General features: G+C 41.5%; 1 protein-coding gene across 1 annotated transcript in view; it reads left to right on the top strand.

The window, feature by feature from the left end:
• si:ch211-196i2.1 (collagen alpha-1(I) chain) overlaps nucleotides 1–21954 on the top strand; it is a 142002-nt gene that overhangs the window by 64389 nt on the left and 55659 nt on the right. Inside the window, exons 7-12 of the mRNA XM_050053135.1 lie at nucleotides 11935–12501; nucleotides 14853–14897; nucleotides 15259–15378; nucleotides 18721–18759; nucleotides 18861–18914; nucleotides 20305–20358. Coding sequence (XP_049909092.1) covers nucleotides 11935–12501; nucleotides 14853–14897; nucleotides 15259–15378; nucleotides 18721–18759; nucleotides 18861–18914; nucleotides 20305–20358 — 879 coding nt within the window. The remainder of the gene's footprint in view (nucleotides 1–11934; nucleotides 12502–14852; nucleotides 14898–15258; nucleotides 15379–18720; nucleotides 18760–18860; nucleotides 18915–20304; nucleotides 20359–21954) is intronic.

The raw sequence follows: 21954 nt of genomic DNA, 5'->3' as shown, positions 1-21954 counted from the left end.
GTTGCATATGAGACAATATTTTGTGAGTGTGCAAGTTCACGTGGTTGCAGTCATGCATGCAGACTAGTCTCTACTAGCACAGACAAAAAGAGTGACAGCTGAGTCATAAACAGAAGTGACGCAGGTTAAATGTGCATCCGCAGGTCAGCATTGTATTTATCTCGTGTATGAAATGTCTGTTTTCTGATTTTTTTTTTAAACAGTCATCATTTGGTGACATCTATGTATGACAACGTGCAGGCATCATCTCACTTCCTTTTTTTGTCCTTGCAGTTCTTGTGCTCATGCAACTGAAGTTACATCTAATAACTACTGTCATTATCAGCAGAACTTCACCAGCTGCCTTACGTTCGACTCGGCTCACCGGAGCTCCAGCTTCGTTTGTCATTGCCTGTCTGTGGCACAGTAGCCTTCAGTGTTGACAGGCGATTTACCTATGACATGTAACCGATCAGATGATGCTCTGGGGTGGGATGTTGAGCAAGGCTACCGAGTTGTGACGACACAGAGAGAGAGAGGCAGGGGCATCAGATCCAAAGTAGCACATTTTTGAATTTATTTATTTATTAAAAGGATGTGATCAAATCATGTGCTGATGCAGCTAACTGAGAAACTGTGTAGCACCAGTGCTGCTAGTGCAAAAGTTAGTCTGGAGCTCTGTGACAAAATCCACAAAGTTCTGGCACCACAAAGATTTCATGTCAGGTGTCTAGGATCAAAAAGCTCTTGACTAAGAAGCAACTAAATAACAGTGCACACTGTGAAATCTGCGTACATGTGGTGCAAAAGTTGTTTGATTAAATGAATTTTGTCTGAAGTAAGGGTTGAAACATCATTCATAAAGTGAGTATAAGTTATTGCCTGTGCACAGGATTCTTTGTTCATTCTGACTCAGTAATTCTAGTAAAGTTGCTCTGTGATGTCAGAGTATATTTTGTGGAGAAAAACACATCACTCCATGGTTTTGGTGTTAAAAAACATACAGTAGAACAATTCATCTATCTGTATGGAAACTCTGCAGCTGACTTTCTGTGGCTATGAGAAGCTGGCATTGGGAGCTATAGCTTGAGGTTGCAGGGCAATTTGACTGTTTAGGAATGTGCTTTGTCCCTCCAACATGCTTCATGATCTTATACCCGAGGACCACCACTGGCGATTTGGTGGACGCTTTGATCCCAGCCAATAGTGGCATTTCTAACATGGGTGGTCTCGCTGGGAATAAAATCCCCGACCATGACGGTGTTAATGCCGCGCTCGACCTGCTGAGCTACCGAACATTACAGAGTCACAATAGAAAGTCACACGCTCACTTTTGTGCACATGACAGTTCTGATGCACACACACAGATATTGAAGTACACAAGCAGGTATTGACTTGCATGCTTACAGACACACACACGGGCACTATGCCTCGTCTTCATTACATCACAGGCAGAAACACACAAACAGCTCACTGGCTGTTTGTCTCCTCACTGTGACAGCTTCTGCTGCTGGTTTCCTTGTGTTTGTTTCAAGTTCCTTGGCAACATTTGTTCTTTTTTTTTTTTGCAGCATTTTGCTAATCAAAGAAAATAATTAGCTTTGTTCACATGCTTCAGTTTTTCATTAAACATAAATCAAACTCCTTATGCCCGTAACCTCAGACCACTGTCATTATGCTTTCTTTCCAGGCCAAATTGCTTACTGCTGCTTGCAAGACCCAGCCAGTCTGCATACCTGTGTCTTGGCTAGATTTACGGACCTTGCCATTTGATTAGCCCTTTGTAGGAGCAAGTGTTCATTGTCTGTGTGTGTGCGCGTCAGTGAGTGAGTGTGTGTGATGATGATAGCGCTCTAGCCTGCAGCGCTTGTGTCAGGCTGTGAGGCCTCCATAGATTTTCTCAGTGCTCTTCACAGAGGATCTGTCAGCTGCACATGCAGAGAGACTCCTGAGGAGACTTGCGCTGATGGGAGGACACAGGGGTTTGTCATAACTATTAATCTCGTCCAGGTGTGCCCTGTCAACATCTGCACTAATGTTAATTTACTGTGTTTGCCCACAAATATTGTTTGAGAGTTACAGAGAAGTTGGGTCATGATCCTCAAGTTCTCTCAGCACAGGTAGACACTTCTCATAAATACCTTTCTATTTGATTGTAGTGTATATTATCAGATGCACGTGACAAACAGTGACCTCCTTAGGTAGGTCTTTCAATTTAATTGCAGTCCAAAGTGACCAGTGCTGTCTTTAGGGAAAAAGGAGTGTAGCATATTTATCCGAACATTGTCCCAGCAGAAGTTTCAAATCACTTTCAACTGCATTAACATGCAATGACACTGTAACTGAGACAATAATAAAACAAAACCATGTGACAGTGTGATTGATTAGAGACTTTCAAGTCCAAGATTGGAAAAACTCACTGAAAAAAAAATATCAGTGGTATTATATGGCCTTATTACTTCTCAATGTTATGTGATTTGTGTATGAATTTAAAACAGTTTACAGTTTACTGTCTGATATTGGCAACTAGGTCTTAAACTGATTATTAATCATTATAATTATTGATGAATCTATCACAGAGTTGGGTGATACGGAGAAATACCTCAATATCGATATTGCGACGATATTGTAGGGCTGACTGTTGGTGCTTTCACAGAATATTTGCACAATGAGATTTTTGATTAATAATGATCAAGAAATGTGTATATGATGACTAAGGGTGCTTTCAGACCTAGAGTTGTCTTGCTTTGGTCCGAATCAGGGACTAATTTTGTTACAAAGCTGCGTAATTGCCTAGAGTTGGTTCATGTTCTCACGGCAGCATTTACAAGCAGACTAGATAAAATGTCTTATGTGAGAAAGCTGCTCTTGATTGGTCAGAATTTCCATGTGGGAAAAATCCAGGAAGTAAACAAAATGTTGAAGAAGAGTACACTTGCAAGATAAATGTGACACTTTCTAATGTCACAATGGAGGGACAACTACACAGGTTGATTTTAGCGCTGCTCATCGTGGACTATATTGCTGTCATTGTTCATTTTAGTCAAACCATACAGTTTGAAAACGAGGCGCGGCTCCAACTAGAAAACAATGTTTTGATGCATTGGATGTGCTGAATGTGCATATTAAGGCAGTACAGGAGGAGGCGCACATTAATAATCCTCCAGGACTCAAAAGCAAATGATACAATAGCAATAACAATTGCGTAGGTTCAGGAGCCACTTTTCTGTAAGGCAGCCTTTAACACCAGGAAAAGACAAGACTTAAAATATTACAATATCCAAAATTGGAGGCAATATTAAATCAAGACATTGCAGTGTCTCCCACAGAAATCAAGTTTATATGAGGTGGTCGCTGACAACTGGGAAGAGGGCTGCAGGTCCATGAACGCAGCGCAGGCAGAGACCAACATGAGTTCTTCTGTTCCTCAGCAACATTTTGTGGTTCAGGGGATGGATAATTGATCTGTCAGTTCACTCAGTGCTGATCAGATCAGATTGATGGAGAAGAGCAGCTGCTGCAGAGAAAAATCTATTCATGGCCTCAGATGATTTGATCGTGGCTGGCCACCACCAAAACCCTGCATTGTCCAGCCCTTCTTCAAATTGCTTGTTTTGTCGGCAAACATTCTGCTTGTAACTCCTCACATTTGAGACATGAATGTTTGGCATATTTGCTTGAGAAAGGACTGGAACACCTATTCAAGCGTAATTAATGTCATGTCGATCAACTGTTAATTGATTTGTCATTTCTGCACTAATGGAAGTGATTGCACCACGCTAGGGTGTAGCATGAAGGGCATGGGTGGCAGTAGCTTAGTCGATAGAGACTTGGCTTGGGTATCAGAGGGTCCCTGTATGGACCAAATATGTAGTGTGGACTGGTGGCTGGAAAGGTGTCGCATCAATGCATGCGTTTAGGTTGTGTTTGTGCATGTGTGTGTATTCCAGGCCTGTGTGTGTCTGTGTGTAACGTAAAATGACAACAGAGTTAAAATAAAAATTGAATATCCCCTCAGGGATTAATAAAGAATGTCATCTTCAAACTTCTGGTCCTAGCAGCCTTCATGATGAATGAGTCTAGCTTGCAGATGTAATGGATGCTTATTGTCAATTTTTTTTTTGTGAAGTTTATTCAGCTCAGAGCATCAGAAAGACATTTAAAATGTCTACAAGCTCAGCGTGGTGTGGTGCATTCCTCAACTTTTTTTTTTATTCTTCCCTGCGGAAACAATATGATAGCATAACTGTGTGATGGATGAGTTAACTGTCAGTCCATGCGGCTTCTTTACAGCATTATTTTTGTAATACAGCAGTGTTGATCCTAAACAGAGAAGCACTATTCAAATAGAAGACGACATTCAGGCATCTTATTTCTTCAGCTCTTACAAATGTGTCAGATGGCGAGCAAATTGTGGACCAAAATTATTGCAACTATGTACATAGTCACTTGTTAAACATGCCTCCACTCTTCTGTGAAGGATTTCCTGAAGATTTCGGAATCTGGCTGCAGGGATTTGCTCCTATTAGAGCATAATTTAGGTGACACACAGATGTTGGATGATAAGGCCTGGCTCGTGTTCCATTTCATCCCAAAGGTGTTTGATGGGGTTGAGGTCAGGGCTCTGTGCAAGTTCTTCGACACCAAAATGAGAAAACCATTTCTTTATGGACCTGGCTTTGTGCACGAGGGCATTGTCATGTTGAAATAGGAAAGAGACTTCAACAAACTATTGACACAATGTTGGAAGAACACCATTGTCTAAAATATCATGCAGGCTGGAGCAAGATTTTGGCTTCAGTGGAACTGAGGAACCCAAACAATGCAAGGATAAAAAGCAACCCCAGACAAGTATGTGGACAGGGTGTCTGTGAGTTCTTTTGGTCATATAGTGTACTTATTACACGTAAGATAGAAACACTTATACATGATACATTTGGTTTCAGGGGCCTGGGGGTTTGAACTGATAAAGCACATGAGCATGAAACCTTTAAATTTAAGTAAAAAAAGACATCAAGAGAAATCGTATGACAGGAATTATGGGAGCCTGAAAAATTGTTCTGTCTGTTCATCAGCCTGCAGCCATGCATACTGACACAGACCGAGCTACTTGAAACCCTGACTGTCATTTGCTCACCTATAGATTACACACTGACATTGAGCCTCCACTTAGGCTGTGTGTTAGGACACAAAGGCACAAACACACACATTAAACAGACATAGTGTCCTTGCTTGCTTCAGCCTGCTACTGCAGAGCAAATAGAACGACAGAGAGCATAAACATCGTCCTGGCACATGATATAAAGGTTTAAAGAGTTACTTTCTGAGATTATTAGACTTTTATGTGACAAGATAAGTACTTGAATGCATGCTAGGCAGTGTCTCCTCTGTGGAGTAGCTTTAAACATAAAACTGGACGACCTTACGGAGCCTTTTACTTATTTTTTTTACTGCTATCATTGGTATTAAAAGCCAGATGTGTCATGTAATTATATGCTAAGATCATGAGGATAGTTACTGTTGACATATGCTAACATATGCTGCATTACTTCCTCTCTCCTCCTGTGACCAAAAAAATGTTTCTCCTCCACCACCATGGAGGAGCTTCCACTACCGTAAATGCACCTCGAGGAGACAAGGAGAGAGGAGGCTTCTGGAGGAGCTTAGAGCGAGGGAACACAGATGTAAACTACGCTCAAGTCTCTTGTCAAGTGGTGTGACGTACAAATGCCGCATCTCAACTTGTGGCACACTAACATCCGTTGCTAAAGATTGACACTATGGCGTTGTAACGAGTAGTATATCTATTTACAAAAAAAAATTCAGAAATAATATCACAGTTACCCCAAAACCAAACAACTCATTACAACGTTACTTTTGTTAACACCTCAAACTGACTCAAAATACAACATCACATCATCAGATTTATTTTCGTAATTGTCACAAAGCAGCAAGTTGGTTTGGAAGATGGAAACGCTTACCTTAGCGGCTGGAAATATTCCCGTTACGTTGATTTTGTCAGGGGGAAAGATGACAAGAACACTGTTGCTGCAGGTAGTCATACTAAAACTCTTTCGACTGCAGAAAACACGTCCTCAAACCTCTGGTCTGAAACACCTCGGCTACTACGACCAACAGCACAGCAACATTAAGCTACAGGAAATACACCCTACCAAAGGTGAGCCCTCCTTGGTCGCAGAGGTCGGCTGTAGGGCTACACTGGCTAAACAACCAAACCTGGATTTTAATCATGGACAGCTGCAGACTATAAAGAAGTAATGAAGATTGTGGTTGGATATGTGGTGGATGAAATGTTGCTCCACGAGTGACTCTGTATCTTTTGAGCCTTGGGAAAATGCTGGTCACAGGCAACGGAAGACTCCAATCAAGCCTTAGCTACACTCTTAGCAGTGATTACTCTGATATTCACACAGAGACACACATCTGAATTTTGGGGAAATATTACATTTGAAAAGAGTAACGAGTAATGAGTAATATATTACATTTTTAGAGTAACAAGCCCAACACTGGGAACCAATGATGTTTCTTTTGGCAGTTTTGACTTGCATCTCCTCTTTGTATTTCTCTCTCACATCCTCGCTGGGAGGAGCAACGGTGCGAGGAAGAGATGCAAGTGAGGAGACATGTTAGCACAATGAAAAGCACCCGCAAAGTTTAGACCACTTTTTAAGATTTGTCAGCTGACATCTTTGTCACTGGCCATCCTCCTAGCTCCTTAAAATTAATTTAGACTTGAGTGGCAGGGGATTATAGCACAATAAGTGAATCTACGCATATCTCTGGAGCCTCTTAAGCGACATTGTAGACATCGTTGTACCTGATGCTTACATCCTCAGAAATGTAACTACAGCCTGGGGCTATCAGTCAGCTTTGGCAACAAGATCTGATGCCTTTAAGAAAGATTCAATAAAGCTTCTTTTCTCGAGGCCCTCTAGGCCAGTGCATTGCATGGCAGTGTGTGAAGGTGTGTGTGTGTGTGTGTCTGTGTGTCTGTGTGAATGCCTGACTGAGTAGAAAATTGTAAAGCGCCTTCTCTGCAAAGGTAGAAAAGCACTATGTAAGTGTAGTCCATTTATCATTCTCTCACACTTGGAGAGCTCCCTCCAGAGCCACAGAAGACATTTTATAGCCAGTTTCCATTGTAATCCATTTCCATAGTTATCCATTGTTGAACTATAAATCAGTTCTTCTACCAGAGGCATCCAAGGTGGGACTGTCATAACGCAGAGGCATAAATCCAGCCATACTTTTACATTAACCATATTGTATTCTCCCCTTGTCCACTTAGCCCTGTCTAAGCCGACTAACTTACCTTTGCACATATGTGTCGGTAGACCCGGCTGACAGGTGAGCCTGCAGGCCTGCGCTCGCAGTCTGTACTGGGACACAAAGCTAGCTCAATCATGGACTTTAAGTCACATTTGTCCCAAGTGAGCCACTGCATTTTGGTTAAGTCTGTACTGTTAATACTGTTCACCCCAAGACAAGCACATTAAATATGTGAACTGCAACAGAATAAACTAGAACTGGGATATTTCATGGAGTATGCCTTTCCTTGGTGAAGTGTGTTTGACAGCTATTGGCTCCTGACTGACTGGCCAACGTGTCATAGTACTCCAGCTAAGTATGGCCTGGGCTGGCGTTCATAGGGATATCTCACAGACTGGAGTGGAGATAAGCTGAGGGGACGGTGTTGACCAGAGGAGATCTAGTGTCAGCTTATCGACCAGGGCCGGCTGCCTGACTGTGGCCTGGGATAAGAGAGAAAGAAAGGGCCTTTGTTTTCAGGTGGGGCACTGTGTTTGGTCTCTTGCCTGTCTCAGCCCCTCATATTCAGCCCTCGTTACATACCGAGCCAGCCCTCCACCAAGGACAGGGTTTCACTGCAGATACAGTGTTCAGATTTAATGAATGAAAGCCAGGGTCAATTGATAATTTCTGGGTAACATTTGGGCATGTCATTCTTTCTGATAACACAATCAGAGCATGCTCAATTGATTTTTGCCCTAACAAATGCCTGTAACCAAATAGGAAACCTGAGATCCCCTCTCTAATAACCATACTAATTTATAAAATGTGTGTGTTACCATTTTATATTCATGTTTGTCCTCCAGCTCTCTTTACTCTACCAATATAAACTTTTGCCCTTTTTAAGCAGGGAAGCCTGAGCAGGGGCACAAATTAGCCTATAGCTAGATATCTTCCAAGCAATACATCTGCAACCTGTGAGAGTATTTTTTGCCTAGTCCCTGACAAATAAACTAATAAATAAATAAACTTTATTTAGATTGTAGGGTCAAAATTTGGAGTGACACAGATGCAGAGACATACTCTACTCATTAAAAATGGACCTTTCGCCAAGCCCTTTGTGATGGTCCGACAAGCTGTCGCGGTAAGCATGGAGCCCACACTGTAATTAACTGCACTCCCTGAAGAAATATGATCATATTTTTGGAAAACTGAAACAGTGATCCCAGAGAGAAGCAGACAGAGGGGTCTACAGTCTGTGTTTGAAGGATATATCCAGGATGTCAAACTGACTCAGCAGCAACAACAGGTTAAAAAGACAAAGATAGTTAGAAGCTAAAGCCGAACGATAGGCTACAGATCACAGTGTAAAAGTGAACCACCACATCACTGCTGAGCACCACAGAAGACAATGAATATAAAGGGAAACTTTGCTGATATTGAACCGGCTGTGTGGCATTGCAGTGTGTGCAGATGGCCAAATGGTATTTGGCTTTGCCCCCCCATGCCACTGCCAGCACCCTGACCTTCGCCGCCAGACTAGGGGAAGTCAAACAGTGTTCATCTGCACACACTGCNACGTATATCTTTTTCCAACCTCTCCAGGTAACGAGTATCATTAATACACGACGTGCCCCAGGCACAACATTTAGCTCCAAATCCACAACACCAGCCTGAAAATGAAGGAAATCTAAAATGATTGCATTAGAGTCAATGAACCATAGCCATGTTGTGGTCTTAGCTGGCCCAATGCTATGTTATGATTGGCCTGTCTGCATCCAGGCGTGGGACTTAGCCAAGGGTAAGTTGTATTAACTTAACCTTATTTGTTCAGGTGAGATCCAGGTCCTCATCATTGTACCAATGATCAGGATACACACCTTAGTTTACTCTTGAGCCATTAACAGTCTGCAGACCGCAACATCAACAAAGCACATGCTGACTGAGGTAGGAAGGCAGGGTTGGTAGCACTGAAGATGTTCAGCTTGACGTAAGGGTATTTGGACAAGCTACTCCTACATGCTGTGGGTATGGTTATAGGCTAATAATTATAGCCCTTCTGACTATTTGGCTCTATAGATCATTTGATATATAAGAAGAGAAAATGGGGAAGTAACAAGACAGACCAACAGGTACTGTGTCATTTCCGTGCAGTGATGGATTTTACCTGTAGAAGCTTATGTATTCTAAAACTCTGCTCTGCTTCGAGACTCTCAGCATGCACACTGCTGCTTCCCTCACCTCCTCCTGTCCTCCTGCTCTCCATATGTCTCTCAGCTCCACTTTAGTGCTCTCCATTTCAGCCCATTAGGGTCATCAAACAAAATTTACTGCCCTTTAGTCCCTTCCCCTGAAAGGCCTCTCTTGCTGTGCCACTGTTCCCTGAGGCCCAACATTTGGTGTGTGTGTGTGTGTGTGTGTGTGTGTGTGTGTGTGCCAAGCAAGGGAAAATGCTCAAGTCCGAGTGCTTTGCGTGTTGTTGATTTTGGATTGTTTACCCCTTCATCTCTGGATACCACACGACTTTAAATTGCTGTTTTAATGACTTTATGAGAGGCAATAATAATAAGTTCACACTGTGAACAGCTGATGTTCTTAACCAAGCTGATTTACAGTGAGAACAATTACAGCAGAGTTTTATAATGCTGTGAGTCAGTTTTAATCCTTTGGCAGGAGGGTGGGGAAGTTGTTTGCAGTGGAATGGAACTAGTGGAATTGTGGATGAGTCCATGATTGGGTTTGTTTTAAGTGCAGACCTGTCAGGATCTGAAATATTGGCCTTTCGTGCAGAGTTATCTTGAGCCAGGGCTTTTGATATGGGGACATGAGTCATCATATTGCTGTTAATGTTAAGGGAGAGGTCCTACAGTGCGAAGCTTGTAAAAACGTTCAGCTCAGTCATGTTGACATTAATGTTAAACCTGCTTGAACACCCATACAAGCAGAGATGCATGTCCTAACCTGAGTGTCAGTAGAAGGATAACAGAGGTACAGATTTTCATTCAGGTATTGCAGTGGAGCTTGAGTGTTAGGAAATGTATTTGACAGTTTAAACGTCGAGTGTAGGATTTAGTGGCATCTAGCAATGAGGTTGCAATTAAATGAAACTTCTACTGTATTGTAGAACAACATGGCAGACTTGTAGAGAAGACTTGCTTAGAGTGTAGATATAAACAGCTGATTCTAAGGAAACAAAAACACAACTATTTTTAGTTTTGGGTGATTATAAACTAATGAAAACATGGAAGACAGGTTGCCCTTAATACTACTCACTGGACCGTTGATAGAGGAGAGCTTTATGTAATTGTCTAGAGAAGTGGTACGCCAACAATTCCCACAATTGCAAATGTGAATGTGATACTTGACCTACGATAACGAATGCTTAAGATTAAATGGTTACTCCAGCAGTTTCGGAAGTGCTAACATTAAACATACTGTGTGGTTTGACTTCAATAGGGAATTCAGTGGGAACCATGGAAATGTTAATTAGAGGCAGCACAGTCAAGTGTTCTGGAAAGAAATGTGACCAAATAAGTAGTGATGTGCAGTTTTTGATGGCAGATGGGTCGAGGGTTACTGTCTTCGAAAGATGAGAAACTAATTGACTTGAAGGCAGACGAAATAATGCCAGATGTCAGTGAGGAGTTGATGACAGCTTTAAAAAGGGGAAGAAGGTCTGCAGCTGTGGTTTTTCTGAGGGTTGTCAGAGACGAGTTTAAGTCGTTTTTAAGTAGGAATTGTAATTTTTGACATAATGATTTTTCATTTGTTGACATTAAAACGTTATTTAACACATTTTGCATGCGAGAATTAGATGGTAATGCTATTATTGCTGTATTCTGAATAATGATTTGATATACTGTGCGTCACAGATTCTTCAAATCTCTGTGGGCAATCCTAGTTGCCAGAAAAAAAATGTTGGCATTGTAAGTTTATGGAAAACCACGGTTTTGTTACCTTTGCATGTTATTATACTTTGAAACGTTATGTTTCAACATTGCTGTGGTTGATGTGTGTTTATGTTTAGTCACAAAAACCACTTGGTTATAGTAAGGAAAAGATCATGTTTTGGCTTAAAATGCCTGTGTTTGGGGGCACAGTCTCAACAGGAAGGCAGCAATTTCTCTGTGAAAAACAACTGCTATTAGTGCCATTATCCCAGCAAGAAACACAGCAGTGTCTCAGTAAAAAACAACTGCTTTTTTGTGGCACTGTTGCCACAAAAAAGTCACCACAAAACACCTGTGTTTAGAGCCTAAGAAGCTGCTGGAAAAAACACAAATGGGTCACCACAAAACACCCATTTTTGATCCTTAAAAGCCAATGGATACTTAGCAATGACTCGTTAAAATAAAACCAGTTTCGAAATTTGTTGGTTTCAAACAGCTGTCAGCAGTGGTCTGCTGTTCGTCAGACACCACTCGCTCTTCCCACGGATGACAAAGTCAGCTTATATACACTGACACTTCAGAAACACTGATATGATATGTATAAAATGTGCAAATGTAACGTCTTTGTGGTTTGCAGAAACTCACAATGCCAACATTTTGCTCTGCTCTGGGGGTCAAATGGGTCCCCCAGATTATTTGTGCACCACTCATTTCTCAACACATGACAAACCAGATATCCGCTGTTGAAATATCTGAGCAGCAAATGAGCCCTTATACTTATTTTGTTTCTCAACAGAATATGTTCTTGGCCCGAGGGAGTTCTCGAGGGGACGGGACAGTGCCTTCAGGATCCAATCGTAAGGGTTCAGTAGGTCGTGGGGATGTCTTTGTGGTAGACGAGGACACTGACTTGTTGGATCCAGTCTTCCAAAATGGTGGACAAGTCAACCCTCAGTGGAAACCTTCCAGAAATGGACTTAAGGGAAGCCAGAAGGGAAAGCCTGACACGTCCTCTAAACAGTTTGAGGAGAACATTACCACGGATAAGAAGGTCAACTCTGGTGGGCGGACTTCGTCGCTGTTCCCCGGAAAACCATCCGGTGACATCATTGACCTCGACATCGCAGGTGTACCTAAGAAGCCCTCAGTGGAATTTCATGTACCTAAGATCCCATCAGTTCCCAGAACATCCACAGACTCTGGGACATCAGCAAAGACGGGAGTCCAGAAGCAACCAGACAAGGAGCGCCCTGCCACTGTGACCGTTGTATCCAGAAATGGAGACCTGGTCCTGGGTTCAGATGGCAAAATGTACCGGCTCCAAAGAGGACCACCGGGCCGAATGGGTCCCCCAGGGCCAGAGGTGAGTGGTGTTGTGTTGTTCTCTTTGCTTTAATACCCCTGTTTTAATGCTACCATTTGTATCCAAGTGTGATCAGTGCATTTTTCCCAAAGGCCAGTAAAGAAAGGAGGAAGTCCTCTTTAGATTGCTTTGTCTGATGTCAACTGCTCAGTTAGAAATTATTGTTTTTGTAGTTCATATTATTGCATTTGTTGGATATTGTTTACCAAAGCCAAGGCTTGTTTTGCACTGATTAACAAGTCATTTGATGTATCCCATCAGAGCTATCTGTTGTCAGATAAGATAAAAAAAGTTAGGACAAGCCTTGTGAATGAAGAACGTGTGACGTCTGTTTATGCTTTACAGCTTACAAGAGCTGTTCTCCATCAGCTGCCATCTGACTCTGATCAGGGAAGGTTGCACTGCTCAAACATATGTTGATCCACATGTCTTTGATGCCACGATCTGAGCACTAAGAGCATACACCGCACGGTTAAGGAGTCTCAACAGTTTGTCATAGCATTACTCAATGTGACAATCTCAACCCCTGGCTGCAAGTTATCTGATTGGTGTCAAGAAGTGAAGTCTTTTTATACTATCTAATGGGATGGTTTACCTGGTGTAAGAGGTGGGTCATCACAGGGACTTCAGGGCAGACAGAACCAGAACCAGACTGCACATCTGGTCACGTCTGGGCCAGTCTCTGGAGTCACGCCGTCATAAAATCCACAGGATCACTCAGCACAATTACAGTGATTGAAGACAACTGTAGGAAACATGAAGGAGGACGTCCTGTTGGCTTAGAATACACTTCTACTCTCTTCTCATGTGCTGCATCTCAGGTCTTGCTTTGCATTTCATAGAATTGGTTAGCCCGCAGCGTAAGCCCCTACAAGTATTGTGTCAAACCTAATATTTTAGTAAAAAGCATATGTTTAAGGGAGGCACAAAAGAGTGTTAACATGGCATCTGATTGGCTGGCAGTGCATTAAGATGGTGCAGTAGTATTTGTATTCCTTAATTACTTTACTTAAACATGAGTCCCTTTTATTAGCTACTATTTGGACGGGATTAGTTTTACATGGGGATGTGGACTAATGTCAGTTTACCACAGGATGTCCGTAATATAAATGTCCGATTCGCACGGGACAAGAAATCTCCGTAACTCTGCCAGAGATGGGAGTGGTAACTTATTAGCCCAATATGAAATATTGCCCATGATCAGGATTGCGTGTACACAACGATTATCAATATGGATTTATATTAGGCCTACCTAACACAGCCAGAAGTCTTGTGGCTCTGAAAAGTGCTTTCTTCTTGACCTTTTTGATTTGGCTCCCACGTAGGGCTATGCGATCATTATAAGAATGTCCACTATCACGACTCCTGACAACACCAAATGCATCTTCAAGCGCCTCCATCATCAAAAAAACACAGAAAACTAGTTGTAAGCGCGGAAAAATGGTTGTAAACAGGACGTGACGAAATATTTACACACTCGCAGGGGATTAATATACCCAAGGTATTTTCTCTGGACCATTTTACAGAAGGTAAAAGTCGCCGTAATTTTTACTGACATTATCCATAATGATAACAGACATGGTGCGTTTGGACAGGACTAAAATCCCTGGTAATAATTACTACAAATTACTGATTTAAATCAACAACTCAACAAAGAGTTTTGTGTGAAAGGGATTAAAGGCCTGTCTCATATAGACACCTGTCCCAAATCAGCCAGTTGAGTTCATTGATTGAAGCAAATAAAAACCCCAGCTATTAATTGAAGTTTTACGGTATTAATTTATTTTAATGCCAATGTGCCTCCACTGTAAGTACAATTATATAATCTTTTCGTTCAGACATGCTGCAGAGAATCACCCAAACTGTAAGAGCTGAAAGGAAATGCCAAAGTAAAGATGTAGTGAGTTTTATTAGATTTATAAGGCAGTTTAGATCTCACAGGAAGGCACACTTAAAGGATACAGTGCCTGCAGGATCTACACAGTACCAAGCAGCTTAGACATATAATTACTGTACATCCCAATACTCTTTAAGCCATAAAAGCTTAGTGTTTTATTGCCAGCGAAGGTGTTAAGCAAGTCTCTAAAATGAGTCTTTTACTTCTCAACAGGCAGGCAAATCTGCCACAAACGGAGGTTTTACAAGGATCTGGTGCTTTGCTTGTCTCTTTGGTCACAGATTTTTGCCTCCAAGGAGAAGTAGTAGAGTCTTTAGTTTTATATTTCTGACAGTTTTACAGTTTGAATGGTTTACTTCTGGTTTTTGGAAGTAGTTGATAAATACTTGAAGGGTTCTTTTTCCTTGTGTTGGTCCTTTGAGCTGTTTTATTGAGGGTTTTTACTCTTTGACAGGGCTGTCCTGGTGAGCCTGGCCTGCCTGGGTTTAAAGGTGATAAGGTAAGAGAAGCTTGTTTATGACATAATAACCTGTGATGATGTGCTAAGTTAGTCCACTTGACTGCTCGGGATTTAAGTGCACCTCTTTTCTGTGCACCCCTGAAATAACATCCGAGGCTACATCTTGTTTTAAAGCTCAATTTTGCCTTCGATAGTTTAATACCTACCACTGTAAACTCCTGTCCCTTCCTCCATTAAGCCCATGTGTCAGTTATTAATGTCTGAGCCCAAATCCTGCATCAAATCACTTCTATGATGTCATAAAAAAACAAGGCAAACAAGGCTGTGCTATAAAACTAAGTATTCCATAAAGATTGATTTGTCTTGCATAAACGTACCACTTCCTCCTCATCTCTTACAGGGGAAGTTGGGCCCTGAAGGGCGTCCTGGAAAAATGGGGCATCCAGGACCTCCTGGACCTGCAGGTTTACCAACACTCTACCTGTGGAAGAACACATTAGAGGAATGGACTGCCTTTCAGGTAAGATGATATCCACAATGTACTCTTTAGTTTTTTTGGTGCAGTATTAACAGGAAGTAGTGTTTCTTTTCCTTAAACAGATTTCCCCCCATTGTAATTTCCTCTCTTCATGGGGAGTCTGTCCTCTTTCATAACTTGAGGTTGAAAAAATCAAGTAAAGCTCTTACTTTTTCTAGTTTGGGTGATTGACCGCTGGCGACTGTTACATTTTAGACATGTTTCTAGACAGGCAGTCTGGTTCAGCCCCTTGCAAACCACCATCCACAAGTTCTTAAGAAATAGACCCTCTAAGGGGACTTCCCGCTGGCAGCTTCCCAGCATGAACTTTGTGCTAATGGTTCTTTCATGTGTACCTCCATAGTATTTTACAGTTTAACAATAAAGACAACATGTGAACATGTAAACCCATAAATAGGTGTCATAAACACGGCTGCTTGAAGAAATTAAACAAAAATATTACTTTCTGGATATATAATCAGATCCATTAGTGGGTTTTCATAATTATTTAAGAGTTATATATGTTTTGCACTTCATTACCAGTTTTAATCATACAAGCGGCATGGCTGTGAGGATGGCAGCGTTGGTCTGTCAGTCCACCAACAACTACTAGATGAACTGAACTGACATTTGGTAAAGACATTTCTGTTCCCTCAGGATAAATTGTAATCACTGGTCATCCCAACTTTTCATCCAGTGCTGTCTTTAAGACAAAATTTAAATTTCTGCAATACTTTGGTTTTTGTCCAAATACTGCAGACCTTAGGGATGTACAATGCTGTCTGCACATCATCGGTATTGGCCGATATTGGCTTTAAAATGAAATATTGGAATCGGCCAACATGCCAATTTCTGACGATATGACAAACAGATTTTTTTTAAACTGACAAAGTCAGCATGTACAAAATATCAGGTAAATGATACAGTACAGGTAACTAAAGACATACAAAAATATACTTCTTTATAAATGCATATAAATCACACGATGAAATAATAGTACCACACAATGCAAAACAGAAATAAATCGTCTAAAACCAGGGTATTACAAAAGTAGGCCTACATAAATAAAAATACATATGAAAATAAAAATAAACTGGGGTACAAGCACACAGATAACGAGGTATATTCAGTCAGAGGATTCAGGAAAGAAAGTTGCATGATTTATGGAAATATCAGTTTCAGTTATTGGCCAAATCCAATATTGTGCATCCCCATCGACCTCAAATGTACATTGTGTTAAATACTCATCACCAAATGTTAGCATGCTAACATGCTAAGCTAAGATCGTGAACATGGTGAACATTTTCCCTGCTGAACATCAACATGTTAGCATTGTCATTGTGAGCATGTTGATGCTAGCATTTAGCTCAAAGCACTTTGTGTATTATCACAGCCTCAGCACTGGCCTTTGTCTTACTTATATATTTTTATGCATATCTACTTTGGCTTTTTTTTTACTTTTCTTTATTGTGACTGTATTCTGTGATTTTGCTGTAGCTTTTTTTGCTTCCTCAACTTTGCATTATTTTGGAATTTTGAAAGCATCCTTTAGAAAATTATCTTTTATGTGCCCAGTTCTCATTGGGTAATGGTTCTAGCAAACACCTCTTGGTGCAAATTAGACACATCATCAGTGATGTATCCTGGGGTCATTGGGTGTTTCAGGTCTGTCAACACATACACCCTTGCCCAGGCAACCCAGTTGGGGTTGATCAAGCCCCGGCTTGTGTCTAAGTGGCTTTAATTGACCACGGATCTCCCCGCTTGATCCACAGCCATCTTGACGCCTTTTCTGCGGTATCAGCGATGTTCTTGATGGCTCTCCTTGTGTGCAGTCCCTTCACTCCCAGCATCTTGAGTGCCCTAGTGAGAGACTGGCTGATGAATCCTCTGCATCCAGCCTCGATAGGGTTGCATCGGGTCCACCATCCCCTGCTTCGGCATTCGTCTGCCAGCTCCTCATATTTGGCCCTCTTCCTTTCAAATGCCTCCTCCATCTGGTCTTCCCAGGGAACTGTCAACTCCAGCAGCACCACTTGTCACTTGTCACTTTCTGACACCAGCACCATATCTGGCCTGAGTGTGGTCTCTGTGATGTTATCTGGGAATTTAAGCTGTCTCCCCAGGTCAACCTTCAGCTGCCAGTCCCGAGCTGTTGCCAGCAGCCCCCCTGTCTGACTCGGACGCTGCTGCGGCTTCTCCCCAGCTTTGATGGAAGACATTATCCAGTTGAAATATTATGATTTAAAAAGCAAGTACACACCCATAAGGACTCTTTACTGACCAACAACAAGTCCTCTGCTCATTGAGAGAAGTTTGCAGCTTTGCACACTCTCGTAACTCTGAACAAAACCCAGCTGTTCCTTTGATATTTGGGGGGTAGCATAAAAGTAACTACTCTGATCATAGCTCGGTGGCACAGTGGTGCAGTGGTTAGCACCGTCGCCCCACAGTGAAGAGGTTTTCCAGGTTTGAACCAGCCTGTGACTATGATAGTCTGGTGACCTGTTCAGGGTGTACCCCGCCTTGTCTAATATCAGCTGGGTAGGCTCCAGCAGCCCAACCATCCCCCCACCCCCCATAAAAAGGAGGTCCATGACCCAATGTGTATCAGTTTAGGGGTCCTTGACACAAAAAAGGCTAAGAACCACTGTCACAGACTGATCGCTAGGAATGTAGAGAGATGAAATAGATGTGTATCTTATCATCTAATTCCTGGTAAGCCTGCACATTACCTAATATCCCTTTAAACATCTTTCAAGTTGTGGTCACCAGACGAGATGACTTTTCCTTGCTCTTCTCTCAGTAAGCCCTCTCAGTAATTTATTGTCAGTCATCTAAAAGAAACACTCGACAACAAATGTTCTTCGAGGTTGCGGCATCTTAGTGGGACCCATAAGATCCCCAGACTATCTGTAAAACCTTTGACCCTGCAGTCATGGTGCGTGCAAGCTGATGCTCTGTCCTCATCTGTTTAATCTCTCTGTAGTGGTCACAGCTGCATGTTATAGAATACACTCAGCAGTATGTCAGCATGATGGAGAACTGCCGTTTTGGAAAAAAGACGACAGAAATAAAAGTCTGTTAGTAGTTTGTGAAGGTGATTTGTTACTGTATGTGCTTTGAACTTTATGTGGGAACCCCGCAGAGGTTATTCACATACTTAGATTCATACAGAGTGAGGGTCAGTCATGAGGCAAAGATAGATGTTTAAATACACAGACTATGGAGTTGGGGAGAAGACGGTAGAGTTCAAGTTCTTTTGGTATCATCCATGTACTTTTTTTCCATCGTGTTATTTGTATTTCTGGAACTGTAACTTATCCTGTTTCCATTCTCCTGCAGCAAACCAGTTTCTACCAGTTACTCCGTGCTGGTTGGCCTGTAAGTATGCTGTGATGATTCATGTCTTATCTATGTTGGGATTTAGTTGTTCTGTCAGTTCCTGCTGACCCGAGGCTGGTCTCTTCTTTGTGAGCTTGCAGAGTAAAGAAGGCCCTGCAGGACCACCTGGAGAGATGGGCAAGCCTGGAATGCAGGTTAGTCTTTCACAATTATGAAAGCAAATCATGGCATATTAATATCCATGTGCTTTTCTTTTTCTTTTTGTTGTTATTGTTGTTGTTTAGTTGGGTCTTTTTCCTTATGAGAGCGAAAGCAGGCAAAGGCAGTATTTCTACCTACTTGCCGATCGGTAAAATCATAGACAGTAGAGGGTAACAATTATTTTCACGAAGTCTCTGACCAACCTGCCAAAGACAGCAGTGACTGATTTCAACAGAATCGCCAACGGTTTATCAGGACAGCAGTAATATAGCATGCTGATGTTTTATCCTAGGTAAACAGCTCCATGATTTTCATGCTAATTTACCAAACAACTGCAAATTTTCATTGTAATCTATTAACACAAGTTTCTATTTAGATGTAAGTATAATACTGACTCACTGGGAGGCACTTAAACTTACCAGGTGGAGATGGTAAAGCACAGTCATGGTCAGGGCAAGGGGCTAGGGGTGAGGGACAGTACCTGTACCTGCCGAGGTTACGTCCTCCTGACACTCAACACCAAGTTGCACACTGGTCCTCTCATATGCCAGCTGCTGTTTATGGCATCCTCCCTAGTCGTTCCATACAAACCTTGATAGAATAGCCACCTTTTTAAAGATGTCTTAAGCCTTTCAGGGTTGAATATAGATATTCTACTTATTAAAATGAAGACTGCAGACATAGGTGCCACTGAAAAGAATTATGAATGTGGCACCCTTGTCGCTTCTGATCATTGTAGACCAGTGAGCTCAAAATCCATCATTCACTGCAAAGTCATGGAAACTTAAAATGGGTTTATTGTTGGAACAATAGGGGGCACTACAGTGACTTTGGCAACTTGATTTGACTCGATTTCTTAGTGGGAGCGGAGGCGTTAGTTTTTATCAATGGGAACAGTAGAGAACAGGAAGCAAGTCTCTGCTGCCTTTGCCTACTTTTGCTCTCAAAGTGCACAGCGTGAAAAGCCCCTATTATTATTCAGTTTGTTTAAAAAACATGTTCATTTACGTTTCTCTGTATTTATGTGTATGTTTATTTACTTTGATTTATTTAATCATTTGTCTTATTGTAGTGCTTTACTATCAATGGTATGCTGCTATCACTATTTTATGTGAATGCGCATTTGTAGACATACATTGGCATTTTTCTGTACACTCTGTTCTTCAAATTAATATTTCATACAGAAATGTAAATTTTGTTGTATCTAACATATTGAAATTGCCCTTCAAATTAAGGACCTTTTTTTTTTCAGTAAAATGAATCTTTACATAAAAAAATAAATGCGAATTATGAACCTGAGTATGTAGCATGTAGAATAATCTCTTTATGGTAAGTATTTCTGAACTGGTAAATGGTTTCCTTTTTCCTGATCTTCCTCATCAGGGACCACCCGGTGCCACTGGGGAGCGAGGACAACCAGGGATGCCAGGAGAGATGGTAAGCTGCCAAACCATCACATCCTGATCCAGAAATAACTTAATAATGCAAATTGGCACATTGGTTTCTGAGATGTTTCAAAACCACAAATTTGGTTTCACACTTGACATAATTTATCTAAATCAGCAGCAAACACAGCTAAATGTGGGCGCGTGAGAGGCCTGTCAGTCAAGGCAGCCAAAAACAAACTTTAGTGTAATTTAAAACCCCCCATGACTTTTCATTTTCCCTTTAATGTCTTGGTTTTCTTGCAGCTTTATTGAGTTTGTTTAAATTCTGACTCGACACTGAAATTTAATGATGCGTAGATAACGACATAAACAAAATAAAAATTCACATTTTTGTGGCAGTACAATGACATCAATATGAAAAATACACCCACTGAGTGTAATAACACTGAAATAAATGAAGTGTAATATAGCTGGTAGAGCAGAGTGAGTGCGGTTAAATGGAGTGGGTGTTTGGAAGCCCTCATGCATGCAACTCCCTATGATGTAACCGCTCTCATATTGAGAGGATAAACACTGAAATTATTTTTATTGCCAATTTGAGACGTTCCATATTTTTTCCTAAATTTGATTATACTGAGCTGTAGTCGAACCAGTTTTCTCAATTTGTATTGTGTTATTTCACATATGAGACCTCCTTTCTTGTCATTTAGTCAAATCAAATTTGGAAACCTTTGACTTCATTTGTTTGGGTAAAGGGCTTGTTAAGGTAAAGGTAAATTTAACTGTGTCACATCCGTCTCAAAAACCATCTTACATACATAAACATGCGTCCTAGAAGTCCACTGTGAGCGTATGGAAAGTGAAAGCCTGGTGCCATATATTGTGTGAGGTCTCGGCTGGGTAATGAGCTGGTACTGGGGACCAAACAGTGCGGTTTGGGATAGTTGGAAACACTCAGTCGCCTGTACAACAACCTTTGGTGTCTGTTGTGTTTGGATCCCTTGAGAGAGAGAATATAGATTCAGTGTTTTTGTTTGTTTGTGTTTGAGTCATTGTGCAGCCTCCATGAATGAAAGCACATTTTTGTTTGTGCAGAAATAACCAGAGGTAATCTTGTCTGTGATGTCCCCTCATTGTCTGTCAGTGCTGACGTATGCATGCCGTATACATGTATGTGTGATATAATTTCTTGGGTTGTGTGATGCCTGTGTGGTCCCAGCCAAATGGTCTCCAACTTGAGGCCTGTGGACACAACAAAGGGTCATAAGATAAATCTCAAGATTTGCGAGGTGATTAACTGCAAAGGAAATCTGAAAATTCTTGTGTGGTGCTAGATAATTATACCTGCACTCAAATAAATAAATCAGCACCAAAATTACTCTTTAAGGTGGACATTGAATACCACTGGTCTAGACAATGGTCTAGACTGAGCTGTGAAGTCCCCAGTTTGATCCACAGACCAGCAGGATAAATTTTGGTGGACCAACTAACAGAAAGAAAGTTAAAGAAAAGATTTTATTTCTACCACTGAGGTGCTCTTAAGCCAAGCCAGTCACCACGAAAAATGAGGCACTGAATGTTTCTTCAGACTATAGATAAGTTTCATTTTATACCTTATGATGTAGTGGATCAATGAAACTTTACA

Source organism: Epinephelus moara, chromosome 9, assembly GCF_006386435.1.
Source record: "Epinephelus moara isolate mb chromosome 9, YSFRI_EMoa_1.0, whole genome shotgun sequence".
Taxonomy (NCBI): domain Eukaryota; kingdom Metazoa; phylum Chordata; class Actinopteri; order Perciformes; family Serranidae; genus Epinephelus; species Epinephelus moara.
Note: the sequence above shows the minus strand (reverse complement) of the source record. Positions and strands in the feature narration are given on the sequence as shown.